The sequence below is a fragment of the Salmo salar genome, chromosome 01, assembly GCF_965601325.2.
Source record: "Salmo salar chromosome 01, fSalSal1, whole genome shotgun sequence".
Taxonomy (NCBI): Eukaryota; Metazoa; Chordata; class Actinopteri; order Salmoniformes; family Salmonidae; genus Salmo; species Salmo salar.
Window position 1 is genome coordinate 140325474 of NC_138291.1, and position 14104 is coordinate 140339577.

At 42.6% G+C, this 14104-nt stretch overlaps 1 protein-coding gene across 1 annotated transcript; it reads left to right on the plus strand.

Annotated features, from left to right (window-relative positions):
• Positions 1-125: 125 nt before the first annotated feature.
• Positions 126-4189, plus strand: LOC106562327 (stearoyl-CoA desaturase 5). The gene is made up of 5 exons (XM_014127132.3): positions 126-372; positions 1770-1900; positions 2660-2865; positions 3075-3307; positions 3540-4189. The coding sequence occupies exons 1-5, from the start codon at positions 126-128 to the stop codon at positions 3761-3763; spliced, it is 1041 nt and encodes a 346-aa protein (XP_013982607.1). The 3' UTR covers positions 3764-4189.
• The last annotated feature ends 9915 nt before the right edge of the window (positions 4190-14104 follow it).

The window sequence follows — 14104 nt, forward strand, 5'->3', positions numbered from 1 at the left end:
ACCTGGAAATGTATTCGTTTTTGCTACATAGTTTGTGACTTTATATTTTCCATTGAGGTAACTTCGTTTTAGCCAGTCGAACTGATCATAGGCCATATTCCCATATTGCGCATTGTGCTGTGGAGATGGTGAGTGTTCCGGACGCAGTTGTTCTTCAGGATGGGGAGACTGTAGTCGAGGAGCCAATGGGACCTAAGGACTGGAGCGAGATGGCGATGGAAGCTCCGTGTCGGGCTGGAGATGAGAAGGCTGACCGGTGGCGGTCTCTGGGAATCGTATGGAGAAACGTTATCCTCATGGCCCTTCTGCACATCGGGGCGGTGTATTCCATCCTTGTTATCCCCAGAGCGAAGCCCCTTACCTGGGTCTGGTGTAAGTCTGATCTGCCGGAGATAACTTGCCGTGTGGAGGCTACCACTCATAGCGTGCTTGTGCAACTTCTGGAAATTACCATTGTAGTCGGTCGGTGCAAGCGGATGCCACTGAATACGTGATGAGATGCATGTTATATGTAGTCTACCCGACTCCCAAAGTGTATGCTATTTATGTTAAAACATTTATGAGTAAACAAAGGAGATGCCAGCACTATAAATAATGATCAATATTGCGCTTGTGAATTGAATTACACCTTAATGCGCCTGTGAATTTAATTTGACCTTAAAAAGGCATAGTGTTTTTTCAATGTTATAGAGCAGAGTGGCCTGTCTTAGTCTGTAACCATCAACTATTTTAGAGACAGTAATTCCTCTGATTTCATAACTAGGAAGGTATTGTCATATTAGACGTTTAATGCACGTAAGCTAATATGTAGATTTTTTAGAGTACATATATTTTTTTGCTGTGAGAGCTTTCAGTGAGATAATTGAGATGACAACTGAACATCTTGAACAGATTGTTCCTTCAAGATGTAGTGGCGTCAAGTACGCACCATGTCAGAAACAGCAGGCATCTTGTTTTATAAGGGTTTCTAAATTAAACCTGTTTAAACGACAAAGTGAGAAAGTGTGTTGATGACCTAAAACATGAATATATGGTAGGTAATATCCGAAACGAATTAAAAAGAATAATTTAAAATCAAGTGTTATCATCTACCAAATGACCATGTTATAATTATTAGCTACATCATAATTTTGAGCTATTAAGACATTAATTGAGGGATAACCATAATCTGTCGTTTGTTTATTTTCTTGGAAGACGTTGATGCTGGACCATGTCCAGTCACAGTGTGTCCGGCCATGTACGGGAAGTGTCTGTGCCACTCTGGGCGGGTGTTTACCATGCCCCAGTCAGCCAGTCATCACAGTGATGCACTGTTCCTGGAATCAATTCCACAGAGACATCAGATGGCACAGCTCTCCAAGTGGAACCCTTTTCATTAGTCTAGTCATTAATCGTTTGAACAGGGGGGCAGGGGGGGGGGGGACACTATTTATAGCTGCACAGCCTCCGGTCTATGACCCCTCATTATTCAAAAGCACCTTTTTTTTGTGAACTGGGTGCCAAACAGGGAGATTTGGATGAGCATAAACTCTCAGCCTGGTATCCACCTGTAACATTTACTAACCTGCTCGCCCTGCTGCTATCCTGGACCTCTTGCAAAGAGATTTCATCTCAGTGAGACTAACCCAGATAGATGAATGTCAAATAAAAGAGAGGAATGTGTTTTTTAAAGATGAAACTGTTGTGTGTTCAGGAGGGTGTTCACCTATATGTTTATTCATATATATATTTTTTTAATGAATGTCGTGTCTTCTGGTGTGTTGTTGCAGCCTACGTGTGTTTCATCGTGACAGCCCTGGGGGTGACAGCAGGGGCCCATCGGCTGTGGAGCCACCGCTCCTACAGGGCCAAGCTTCCTCTCAGAGTCTTCCTCGCAGCCGCCAACTCCATGGCCTTCCAGGTTAGTTCATGTCCTCCATCCCTCTCTCTCCCTCCGTACTGTTGACATCCCCCTGAAGATATTTGTTAATTAGTTCAGGTGGGAGTCACTCATTAGAGAACCTTCATAAAGCACAGGGGATGTATATACAACTTCAATGTAGTATCGTATTGCTGGTCTTTCTGCCCTTTCAGACACATAAAAGACATCTGCGTTTTTTGAAATACATTTCTAAAACAGGTAGATATTGTTTCATTTCTGAACTTCTACAAATCAAAAGCTATTTCTTCCAAAGTCTCTCTGCGGCTCTGTTGCGTCATGTCAGCATTACCTCTGAGGAAAGGACCAAAACACAACCCAACAGACAAACTGGCAGCTATAAACCTGAGCTGAGTTTCATCCCTCTGGAACACATGACCCCATTTGATCTGAGTTTCAGGTTAATGAATCTAATTAAGTGGCTGACCGTTGTGCTCTCAGTCTCCTCCCAGGACCTGAAATATATTACACCACTGGTTTCTAAAGCAGGGAAACAATGGCTGCTGTGGGAAGTCTCCTGGACAGAAAGAATAGTGGTGTCGTCATGACTACCCAGGTGCACTGCGAGAGACTTTTCTAGAATAACAAACTGTAGATGATGTCATGTCTCTCTTCCACAAATAAATCATGAATGTCCACCAGAAACTGAATGTCCTCTTTATGTAAAACTTGCCTGAATGCAGGATTCAAAATGTTCACTTCGCCCATTTTCACCCATCGTTTTCCTCCTCTCTTCCCCAGAATGACATCTATGAGTGGGCGAGAGACCACCGTGTGCACCACAAGTTCTCAGAGACAGATGCAGACCCCCACAATGCAACACGAGGCTTTTTCTTCGCTCACATTGGCTGGCTGTTTGTGCGTAAACACCGCGATGTCATCGAGAAGGGAAAAAAGCTGGACGTCACTGATCTCTTGGCTGACCCCGTGGTCCAGTTCCAGAGAAGGTGGGTCCACTGCCCCATTTCACATTGACCCTTAGCTCTAGCCCTGTTTGATTGACCAGCACACAACACCCTAACTCTGCACTTGTTTTACTGTAAGTTGAATACAGATATCACAAGTTACTCTGAATACGAGCTAAGATATACTCTCCTCTCCTCTCTTCCCTCTCTACTCCTCTCACCCCCTCTTCCTTTCTACTATTTCATCCCAGGTATTATAAGACCTCAGTCCTGATCATGTGCTTCCTGGTTCCCACTGTGGTTCCCTGGTACTTTTGGGGTGAGACACTGTGGAACTCCTACTTCCTGGCATCCATCTTGCGTTACACGGTCTCGCTCAACGTCACCTGGCTGGTGAACAGCGCCGCCCACATGTACGGGAACCGGCCGTACGACCAGAACATCAGCCCCCGCGAGAACCGCTGGGTCACCTTCGGAGCCATCGGTGAGTCTGGCTATGACCTGTTATAACTCCTATACAATGTCTTATACTGTAGTGACTGATAATGTTGCTGTATCTAGGGTCACTCTTCATTACTGCTTTGACTTGTCTGATATATTGTCTGATATTGTACGATTCAGATGAATGGACTGAAATGACTGGAACTGTATGCAAAATAATACATATGACATTTGTACTTCCACTCCCCACCTATCCCCTATACACATACTCCTAGGTGAGGGTTTCCATAACTTCCACCACACTTTCCCCTTTGACTACTCTACCAGTGAGTTCGGCCTGCGCTTCAACCCCACCACCTGTTTTATCGATCTCATGTGCTGGATGGGCCTAGCCAGCAACCGCAAGAAAGCCTCCGTGGAAACAATACAGTCCAGGAAACTAAGGACAGGGGATGGGAGCTACGGAGCGGTCAACAGCACACAAGATAAAGAAGCATGAGTGGTGGTTCTCACTGAACCAAGTTGTGGTTGAGAAGTCCACGGTGAGACGTCAATATATTCTTAGACCGCCACTGCATTATGATTTATCATCATGTTTCGTCTGCTATATTTTGTACTTTGTTCTTTTGGATCCCCAAATTGTACATTATGTTCTGACACAAAGGTGTAGTTTTTGACTCACTGGTTAGTTAATCCAAGGTTTAGTCTGGAAACCAAGACAACCAGACACCTTTTGAAATCAGAAAATCAAATCCTAGCATTGTTACTTACCTGTTGCATGAGCTTCCACAAGCCAGGCTCTGCAGTACATTACTATGTGGAGAAGGGTTTCTAGTGCAGGGTGACTGGTGGGGAGACATTATAAAAGATGACTCCTGCATTCAGGATACACATGCTGTTTATTGTCAACGTTTTGGTTGTCGCGTCTTGAAAAAGGTCACAGACCGAAACGTGGACGGTAAATGTCAGTCACGTGTAGAGGTAATGGTGTATGGGAGTTAACTTTAATATGTTTCGACATGTTTACCAGAACGGGACGTAAGGGAGAGAGGAGAGGTCTCTTGTTTCCTGTTCATGGTCCCTGGAGAGTTCCCTCTAGCGTGGAAACTCACGTAACCTGTACCAAGTCCCCACCCCCCTTCAATCCTTCATCACATCGAGATGACCTTAGGCGGTGTGAAATAGGGCCGCTGGTTGCGGGGAATGTTTATTTTATTCCCTTGCCTTACCATCAATCAGAATGTATCGCCTGTGATGTATAACTTCTCTGTTTCCCTCCACGTTCAGCTTGTCTGCGAGACACAGACATGCGGAATAAAGCAACGTCTAAGTAGACGTCTGAGAAGCAGATAGATGACTGAGGAGGTCAGATAGATGACTGAGGAGGTCAGATAGATGACTGAGGAGGTCAGATAGATGAGAGGTCAGATAGATGACTGAGGAGGTCAGATAGATGACTGAGGAGGTCAGATAGATGACTGAGGAGGTCAGATAGATGACTGAGGAGGTCAGATAGATGACTGAGGAGTCAGATAGATGACTGAGGAGTCAGATAGATGACTGAGGAGGTCAGATAGATGACTGAGGAGGTCAGATAGATGACTGAGGAGGTCAGATAGATGACTGAGGAGGTCAGATAGATGACTGAGGAGGTCAGATAGATGACTGAGGAGGTCAGATAGATGACTGAGGAGGTCAGATAGATGACTGAGGAGGTCAGATAGATGACTGAGGAGTCAGATAGATGACTGAGGAGGTCAGATAGATGACTGAGGAGTCAGATAGATGACTGAGGAGTCAGATAGATGACTGAGGAGGTCAGATAGATGACTGAGGAGGTCAGATAGATGACTGAGGAGGTCAGATAGATGACTGAGGAGGTCAGATAGATGACTGAGGAGGTCAGATAGATGACTGAGGAGGTCAGATAGATGACTGAGGAGGTCAGATAGATGACTGAGGAGTCAGACTGAGTGGATGAGGTCTCTGACTGATTCAGTCTTTAATGATCATAGTTCACCTCTATGCTTTCAGAGAATCTAACGGACCGTGGAAGAAGTGGCGGGTAGATGTTCAATATATCAGTCAAAGCAAGGCCGCACTGCAGCTTCCATGGCGACGAATTAGTAGTTTAAAAAACGCTCACAGGAACATTTCAGCGTTATCTACTCACTATGCTGAAAGTTCAGTCTCCATATTTACACCACACGACACCACTACTCTCAGGTATACAACAGAAGTCTGTCGCTCATGATGTAGTGGGAGCGATTCAGATTTGAATTCAATACAAGACAGAACATGAGAAAAAGACATGAGGTACGAGAGCATGTACTGAACTTTGATCTATCCCTTTGATGAATTGATGATCTATCTATTTGATCTATCCCTTTGATGAATTGATGATCTATCTATTTGATCTATCCCTTTGATGAATTGATTCCACTCTATTATTATGTTATGTTATGAGAGATAACATTACCATAGGACTTTTATTACTACTGTGCTTTATAGTATTGTTGAGAGATGAGCTCGTCTGTTATATGCCTGTGTTTTCCTCCCCCAGTGACTGTATTTGTTTCTATTCTGTACCTGTCTTGTGTGGGTTATATGCTGTGTCGATATCAATAGCCTATATATTTCTGGTTTAGTTGTTTAGTTCTTATTGGACACACACATACAGTTGTGTTTAGCTAAACTTGTAGGGACACACAATTGATTCCCATTCAAAATCCTATTTTCTCTAACCCCCAACTCTAAACTGAACCCTAAATCTAACCCTTACCCTAACCTTAACCCGAAAACCTAACCCCTAACCCTAAACCCCTAGAAATAGCCTTTTTCCTTATGGGGACTAACAAAATGTTCCCTGTTGGTCAATTATTTTCTTAGTTTACTATTCTTGTGGGGACCCCTGGTTAAACTCTCTCACACACACACACACACACTCGTATAACTAACCTTGTGGAGACACACAATTCAGCCCCATTCAAAATCATATTTTCCCTAAACCCCTAACTTTACCATAATCCCAAAACCTAGCCCTAAACCTAGCTCCTAACCCTAACACTAATTCTAAACTTAACCCTAAACCCTCTAGAAATAGCATTTGACCTTGTGGGGACTAATAAAATATCACCAGTTGGTCAAATGTGAATTAGTTTACTATTCTTGTGGGGACCAGATAAGTAAACACGTCCAGAGGACGGTGGAGTTTCCTTTGTAAATGACTGGATCCGGCTGAGAGGATACATATGATTAAACTGATGTGTGGGTAACTGAATGTCTATAGTATATCATCGTGCCATTATTATAGCTAAGATACATTATTTAATGCAAATGCTTTATGTGTGTGTTTGTTGACTTTGTGCCATGCTTTGGAGAGGGCTTTTTCAATAACCAACTATAGTATAGGGGAGAGTGGGGTAAGTTGAGCCATTTTTGACATTCAGCATCACTCCATCAAGGGAAATATAGTATTGTTTCTAACAAAGATACCTATATACACTGAGTGTACAAAACATTATGAACACCTGCTCTTTCCATGACATAGACTGACCAGGTGAAAGATATGATTCCTAATTCCCTAATCCCTAATTTAACACTTGTTAAATCCACTTCAATCAGTGTAGATGAAGGGGAGGAGACAGGTTAAAGAAGTATTTTAAGCCTTGAGACATTTGAGACATGGATTATGTATGTGTGCCATTCAGAAAAATGTAAGTGCCTTTGAACAGGGTTTGGTTGTAGGTGCCAGGCGCACAGGTTTGTGTCAAGAACTGCAACACTGCAGGGTTTTTCATGCTCAACAGTTCCCCGTGTATATCAAGAATGGTCCACCACCCAAATGACATCAAGCCAACTTGACACAACTGGGGGAAGTACTGGAGTCAACATGGGCCAGCATCTGTGGAACGCTTTGACACCTTGTAGTGTCCATGCCCTAATGAATTGAGGCTGTTCTGAGGGCAAAAGTGGGGTAAGGATATTGTGTATCCTTGGAAAAATAAGAATTCATTCTAAACAGTTTTGAAAGCAAAGCTTGTCCAAAAAAAAAGTGGTATCTTGACACAACCTACCCCGGGTATGAGGTAAGTTGAGCCGCGGGACAGGGTAAATTAAGCCGTCTACAAACTTCTGTAATGAATGAAATATGACCACTACCTTTTTAAAACCATTGTCTTTTAATCATTTTAAGCAGATTTGAACACAGGCTAAACACTTAACAAACACTTTGTACCTAAAAAAAAAACACTTAACATCAGGCCCTGTTGTTACCTCATATCCCAGTGATAATGTCTTGCGTTACGCCTGGGAACAAAACATTTCAATTGGCTCAACTAGCCATTGGCTCAACTTACCCCATAGCCATTGGCTCAATTTACCCCATAGCCATTAGCTCAACTTACTCCAAGGCAAACATTTTCATGCTGGTTTAAGACCTCATATTGAAGCTTATAGAGACCCTAACTGATGTATAGAACAATGTTTAAATGATCTACTTTGCTTTAGATACACGCATAATTAAACCTCTAACACAATAAATTCATTTGACCTGGTGAAAATGTGTTTTTTGGACCTAACTTGCTCACCACTTTTTCCATTTGGTTTCTTCCTTCAGACTTCATGAAACGATGACCTCTTCCTAAACATTGTGTCCAATGATACATTTTGTGTATGGTTTTCGAGAACTTTAAAGCAAATCTCCCCCGTGTTTATGTTTATTGTCTGGAAAAGCAGCTGATGTCCCTACCAAGTCCTCTGAGGATGGAGGAACGTTTGTGTGCATTTTCTTTTTCATTTCAAGTACAGGATCTATTATGGTTTTACTCTATAGCCATTGGCAACATGCCAACATAACACGATTCCATTATAATAGCCTAGTATGCATTAGCATAATTGAATACAGCAGAAACCCACATACTTGGGAGACGCACCACAGCAGAGCAGCTCCAAGTGGCCTGCTCTCAGGTCACACAGGCTATAGTGTAGGATAGGGCAGCTTGCATGCTGGAAACAAGAGGCGTATTGCTATTACTCTTTCCTACGGAGCATGGAAAAGATGTGTCACGGGGTTAAGGTGTCAATGCATTACATTCAATGGGAAAAGACGTGGCACAGGGTTAAGGTGTCAATGCATTACATTCAATGGGAAAAGACGTGGCACAGGGTTAAGGTGTCAATGCATTACATTCAATGGGAAAAGACGTGTCCCGGGGTTGACGCGTCAATACATTGCATTCAATGGGAAAAGATCAGTGTGACAGGGTTGACATATGTCAATACATTTATATTCAATGGGAAGAGTGCCACAAGGATGATGCTTATGTCAATCCATTCCAGTCAATGGGAAAAGACGAGTGTCAACAAATTGATGCTTATGTCAATAAATTCCAGTCAATGGAAAAATATGAAAAGATGACTCACAGACAGACATACATGTCTCTCTCTCGCTCTATTCTCTAATCCCCCTCTACCTCCCTTCTCTCTCCTCTTTGATTCCATCTGTCTCTTTCTCTCTAGCTCCTCTTTACCTCCCTCCCCCTTCTTGTACCACCTATCTTTCCCTGCTTCTCTGTTTTTCTTTCTCTCTTTGTCTCTCTCTTCCATCTCTCTCTTATCTCTTTTTCCCCTCCCTCCTCGACCCTCTCATCTCTCTCTCCCTACTCTGTCAGTTGACTCTCTCTCCCCTCCCTCCTTCACCCTCTCCATTTCTCTCCCCTCTCTCCCCCCTTCTCTCTCTCCTTCCTCCCCCCTCCATTATCTCTCCCTCCTTCATTCCATCGCTGCACCTCTTCTCATCTCTCTCTCCATCTCCCTCCTCTCTCTCCCACCTCCAGACAGGACATTGACGCATAAGTCAATACATTGCAATTAAGGCAAAAAGGTTGGTGATACAGCTTCAATTGATAAATTGGTGAAAAACTCAGACAGACAGAGACCGACAGGCAGACAGATCGGTAGACAGAAAGACAGGCAGGCAAAGGCTGACAGATACACAGACAGACAGAAATGCAGGCAGACAGACAGGCAGACCGAAAGAAAGACGGACACAGACAGTTACCAGTTTCGAGTCAATCTAAACTAATGTGAACAATATCCTCTTCAGAATTAATTCTAAGAAGGCTCTTAGCTTCTAGAACTGCAAGACCATTGTGTCCAATGGAGGTCAAAAATGCTATTGGGTTGATTGACTTCAAATTCCATATACCAGGTCATGACGATACCCTGGTCACAAATATGAAAATTTGAGAAGATTCAACCGCTTCAAGTCTTTACGTTAAGAATTGACTGTCTTACAGAGGACAGAAGACAGTGTTTTTGTGAAACTTCAGGGAGAGTTTAAAGCACCATGTTGAGGATGAATTAAGCCATTTCCTGTTGCCACAGTAAGCTGCGCCTCAACACAGGGCATCCCTATAAAGTCGCAATGGGTTGTGCGGAAGGACGGTTAGCTAGCGCAATTGCAGACCACGGGTGCGTCATGGTTATATGAGGGCTGTAGGAAATGCTTTCCTCTATGGAAGAAAGGCCTTGTTCTCTTGGGAACAAAGTTTTCACTGTTGAAGAGTTCATTTCACATGGTCAGGCTTGCAAAAATATACATCCCACACTCATGGTTATGGGCTTAAAAAATAAGACAACGGTACCATGTCAAATATAGAGTTGAAATGTATTCAATTATGAGTTTTCATCCCAATATTACACATCATATACACATCACAGAAGACTGAAATATAACAAAACCGTTCAACATAGAAACACCGGATTTTCATCAGTCTTTATTCATTATGAAAAATATGAATAACATTCCACCCATGAAGCCAAAGAGGGCGCTTTTGGTCATTGACTGCAGGAAAGGGCTACATAGGGTTATGTGTAGGGTTAGTGGACAAGAAGTTAGGGTTATGTCTAGGGCTAGGGTTGAGACAAAATGTAGAGATGAGGCAAATGTTTAGGGTTAGGGTTGAAGCATAAGGTTTGAGCAAGTAGTAGATATGAAGCTAGGTTTAGGGTTGATCTAAACTAAAGTAGCAGGCGTTAAATAAATGCCTGAGCGAGGTTGAATATAGGGGAAAAGGAAGCTAGGTTGAATATAGGGGAAAAGGAAGCTAGGTTGAATATAGGGGAAAAGGAAGCTAGGTTGAATATAGGGGAAAAGGAAGCTAGGTTGAATATAGGGGAAAGGGAAGCTAGGTTGAATATAGGGGAAAAGGAAGCTAGGTTGAATATAGGGGAAAAGGAAGCTAGGTTGAATATAGGGGAAAAGGAAGCTAGGTTGAATATAGGGGAAAAGGAAGCTAGGTTGAATATAGGGGAAAAGGAAGCTAGGTTGAATATAGGGGAAAATGAAGCTAGGTTGAATATAGGGGAAAAGGAAGCTACGTTGAATATAGGGGAAAAGGAAGCTAGGTTGAATATAAGGGAAAAGGAAGCTACGTTGAATATAGGGGAAAAGGAAGCTAGGTTGAATATAGGGGAAAAGGAAGCTAGGTTGAATATAGGGGAAAAGGAAGCTAGGTTGAATATAGGGGAAAAGGAAGCTAGGTTGAATATAAGGGAAAAGGAAGCTAGGTTGAATATAGGGGAAAAGGAAGCTAGGTTGAATATAGGGGAAAAGGAAGCTAGGTTGAATACAGGGGAAAAGGAAGCTAGGTTGAATATAGGGGAAAAGGAAGCTAGGTTGAATATAGGGGAAAAGGAAGCTAGGATGAATATAGGGGAAAAGGAAGCTAGGTTGAATATAGGGGAAAAGGAAGCTAGGTTGAATATAGGGGAAAAGGAAGCTAGGTTGAATATAGGGGAAAAGGAAGCTAGGTTGAATATAAGGGAAAAGGAAGCTAGGTTGAATATAGGGGAAAAGGAAGCTAGGTTGAATATAAGGGAAAAGGAAGCTAGGTTGAATATAGGGGAAAAGGAAGCTAGGTTGAATATAGGGGAAAAGGAAGCTAGGTTGAATATAGGGGAAAAGGAAGCTAGGTTGAATATAAGGGAAAAGGAAGCTAGGTTGAATATAGGGGAAAAGGAAGCTAGGATGAATATAGGGAAAAAGGAAGCTAAAATGAATATAAGGGAAAAGGAAGCTAGGTTGAATATAGGGGAAAAGGAAGCTAGGTTGAATATAAGGGAAAAGGAAGCTAGGTTGAATATAGGGGAAAAGGAAGCTAGGTTGAATATAGGGGAAAAGGAAGCTAGGTTGAATATAAGGGAAAAGGAAGCTAGGTTGAATATAGGGGAAAAGGAAGCTAGGTTGAATATAGGGGAAAAGGAAGCTAGGTTGAATATAGGGGAAAAGGAAGCTAGGTTGAATATAGGGGAAAAGGAAGCTAGGTTGAATATAGGGGAAAAGGAAGCGAGGTTGAATATAGGGGAAAAGGAAGCTAGGTTGAATATAGGGGAAAAGGAAGCTAGGTTGAATATAGGGGAAAAGGAAGCTAGGTTGAATATAGGGGAAAAGGAAGCTAGGTTGAATATAAGGGAAAAGGAAGCTAGGTTGAATATAGGGGAAAAGGAAGCTAGGATGAATATAGGGAAAAAGGAAGCTAAAATGAATATAAGGGAAAAGGAAGCTAGGTTGAATATAGGGGAAAAGGAAGCTAGGTTGAATATAAGGGAAAAGGAAGCTAGGTTGAATATAGGGGAAAAGGAAGCTAGGTTGAATATAGGGGAAAAGGAAGCTAGGTTGAATATAAGGGAAAAGGAAGCTAGGTTGAATATAGGGGAAAAGGAAGCTAGGTTGAATATAGGGGAAAAGGAAGCTAGGTTGAATATAGGGGAAAAGGAAGCTAGGTTGAATATAGGGGAAAAGGAAGCTAGGTTGAATATAAGGGAAAAGGAAGCTAGGTTGAATATAGGGGAAAAGGAAGCTAGGATGAATATAGGGAAAAAGGAAGCTAAAATGAATATAAGGGAAAAGGAAGCTAGGTTGAATATAGGGGAAAAGGAAGCTAGGTTGAATATAAGGGAAAAGGAAGCTAGGTTGAATATAGGGGAAAAGGAAGCTAGGTTGAATATAGGGGAAAAGGAAGCTAGGTTGAATATAAGGGAAAAGGAAGCTAGGTTGAATATAGGGGAAAAGGAAGCTAGGTTGAATATAGGGGAAAAGGAAGCTAGGTTGAATATAGGGGAAAAGGAAGCTAGGTTGAATATAGGGGAAAAGGAAGCGAGGTTGAATATAGGGGAAAAGGAAGCTAGGTTGAATATACTACATCCCTGAAAACGGTCTGCCTGTCTATCTGTCGGTGTCTGCCTGTTGGTCAGTTGATCTGTCTGTCTGCGTCTTTCTGTCTATCTGCCTGTCTGTCTGCCTACCTGCTTCTGTCTGTCTGCCTGCCTGTCTGTGAGTTTTTCACCAATTTATCCATTGCAGCTGTATCACCCAACGTTTTTGACTGGAATGCAACATCTTGACTTGTGCGCGAATACTCTTGATGCATATTTATGTGTCAAATATCCTGTCTGTAGAGGTGGGAGAGAGGAGGGAGAGGGAAAGAGAGATGAAAAGATGGGGAGGGAAAGAAAGGAGAGAGAATGTAGGGAGAGAGAGAAGAGAGAGAGAAGGGGGAGTGAGAGGGGGAGAAAGGGAGAGGGTGAAGGAGGGAAGAGAAAGAAGGGAGGGGAGAGAGAGTCAACAGAGAGGTGGAAGAGGGGAGGGAGAGAGATATGAGGGAGGGGGAGAGAGAGAAGAGGTAGGAGAAAGAGAGAGATAAAAGAGAGAGAGAAAGGAGGAGGGCGAGAGAAAGGGGGAGAGGGTGTAAGAAGGGGAAGGGAGAGAAGAGGAGGGGGGATAAAGAGGAGGTAGAGAGAAAGAGATGGAGGGAGGCAAAGAGGAGATAGAACGAGTGTATGTAGGGATGTGTGTATTGACATAACCATCAGTTGGTTGACGCTCATCTTTCCCCATTGAATGCAATGTACTGAGATAAGCGTCAACCTTGTGACACTCTTATTTCCCCAGTGAATGCAATGTACTGAGATAAGCGTCAACCTTGTGACACTCTTATTTTCCCCATTGAATGCAATGTACTGAGATAAGCGTCAACCTTGTGACACTCTTATTTCCCCATTGAATGCAATGTACTGAGATAAGCGTTTTTTCCCATTGACTACAAATTATTGCTGAGCAATTAACCAAAATGTAGGTTATTTTTAGTAGGTGATTTTGTCAGACAGCATAGGCAGCAGCTCTATAGAGATGAGATGATGACTTGCGCAACAACTTAAATATTTGATCAAAGTAAAGTAATGTGAAAAGATGATGGTTAATAAGTGATAAGTAGTAATGGGCAGTCACTACCATCATGGGACTTTTATTAATTGTTGTATTCTGTGTTGTTACAGCATTCAACCCACATAATGCATTTAATGTTTCTTTTTTAACAATTGAACCGACCTCAAAAAGCACTAATCGCTCCGTACTACTGTAAATGTATTGACATAAGCGTCTATCCTGTGACACACATCTTTTTCCATTGAATGGAATGTATTGACGTCACAGGATGTTGGTGGCAATTTAATTGGGGAGGACGGGCTTGCGGTAATGACTGGAGCAGCATCAGTGGAATGGTATCAAATACATCAAACACATGGTTTCCAGGTGTTTGATGCCATTCCATCTGCTCGGTTCCGGACATTGTTATGAGCCATTCTCCCCTCAGCAGCATCCTGTGATTAACATAAGCATCAATTGGTTGAGAGACATCTTTTCTCATTGAATGCAATGTATTGACATAAGCATTAATTGGTTGACGCTCATCTTTTCCCATTGGCACCGCAAAGCCTGCTGGAAGCATAACCAGTTGACATAAGCATCAATTGGTTGAGGCCTAACTTTTTGCAAAAA

Bases quoted from the DNA above. Each gene is read 5' to 3' on its own strand.
- LOC106562327 (XM_014127132.3), top strand. From the start codon at position 126: ATGGTGAGTGTTCCGGACGCAGTTGTTCTTCAGGATGGGGAGACTGTA. The intron at 1,901-2,659 runs GTTAGTTCATGT...TCTCTTCCCCAG, and splicing joins CCAACTCCATGGCCTTCCAG to AATGACATCTATGAGTGGGC. The intron at 3,308-3,539 runs GTGAGTCTGGCT...ACATACTCCTAG, and splicing joins GGTCACCTTCGGAGCCATCG to GTGAGGGTTTCCATAACTTC.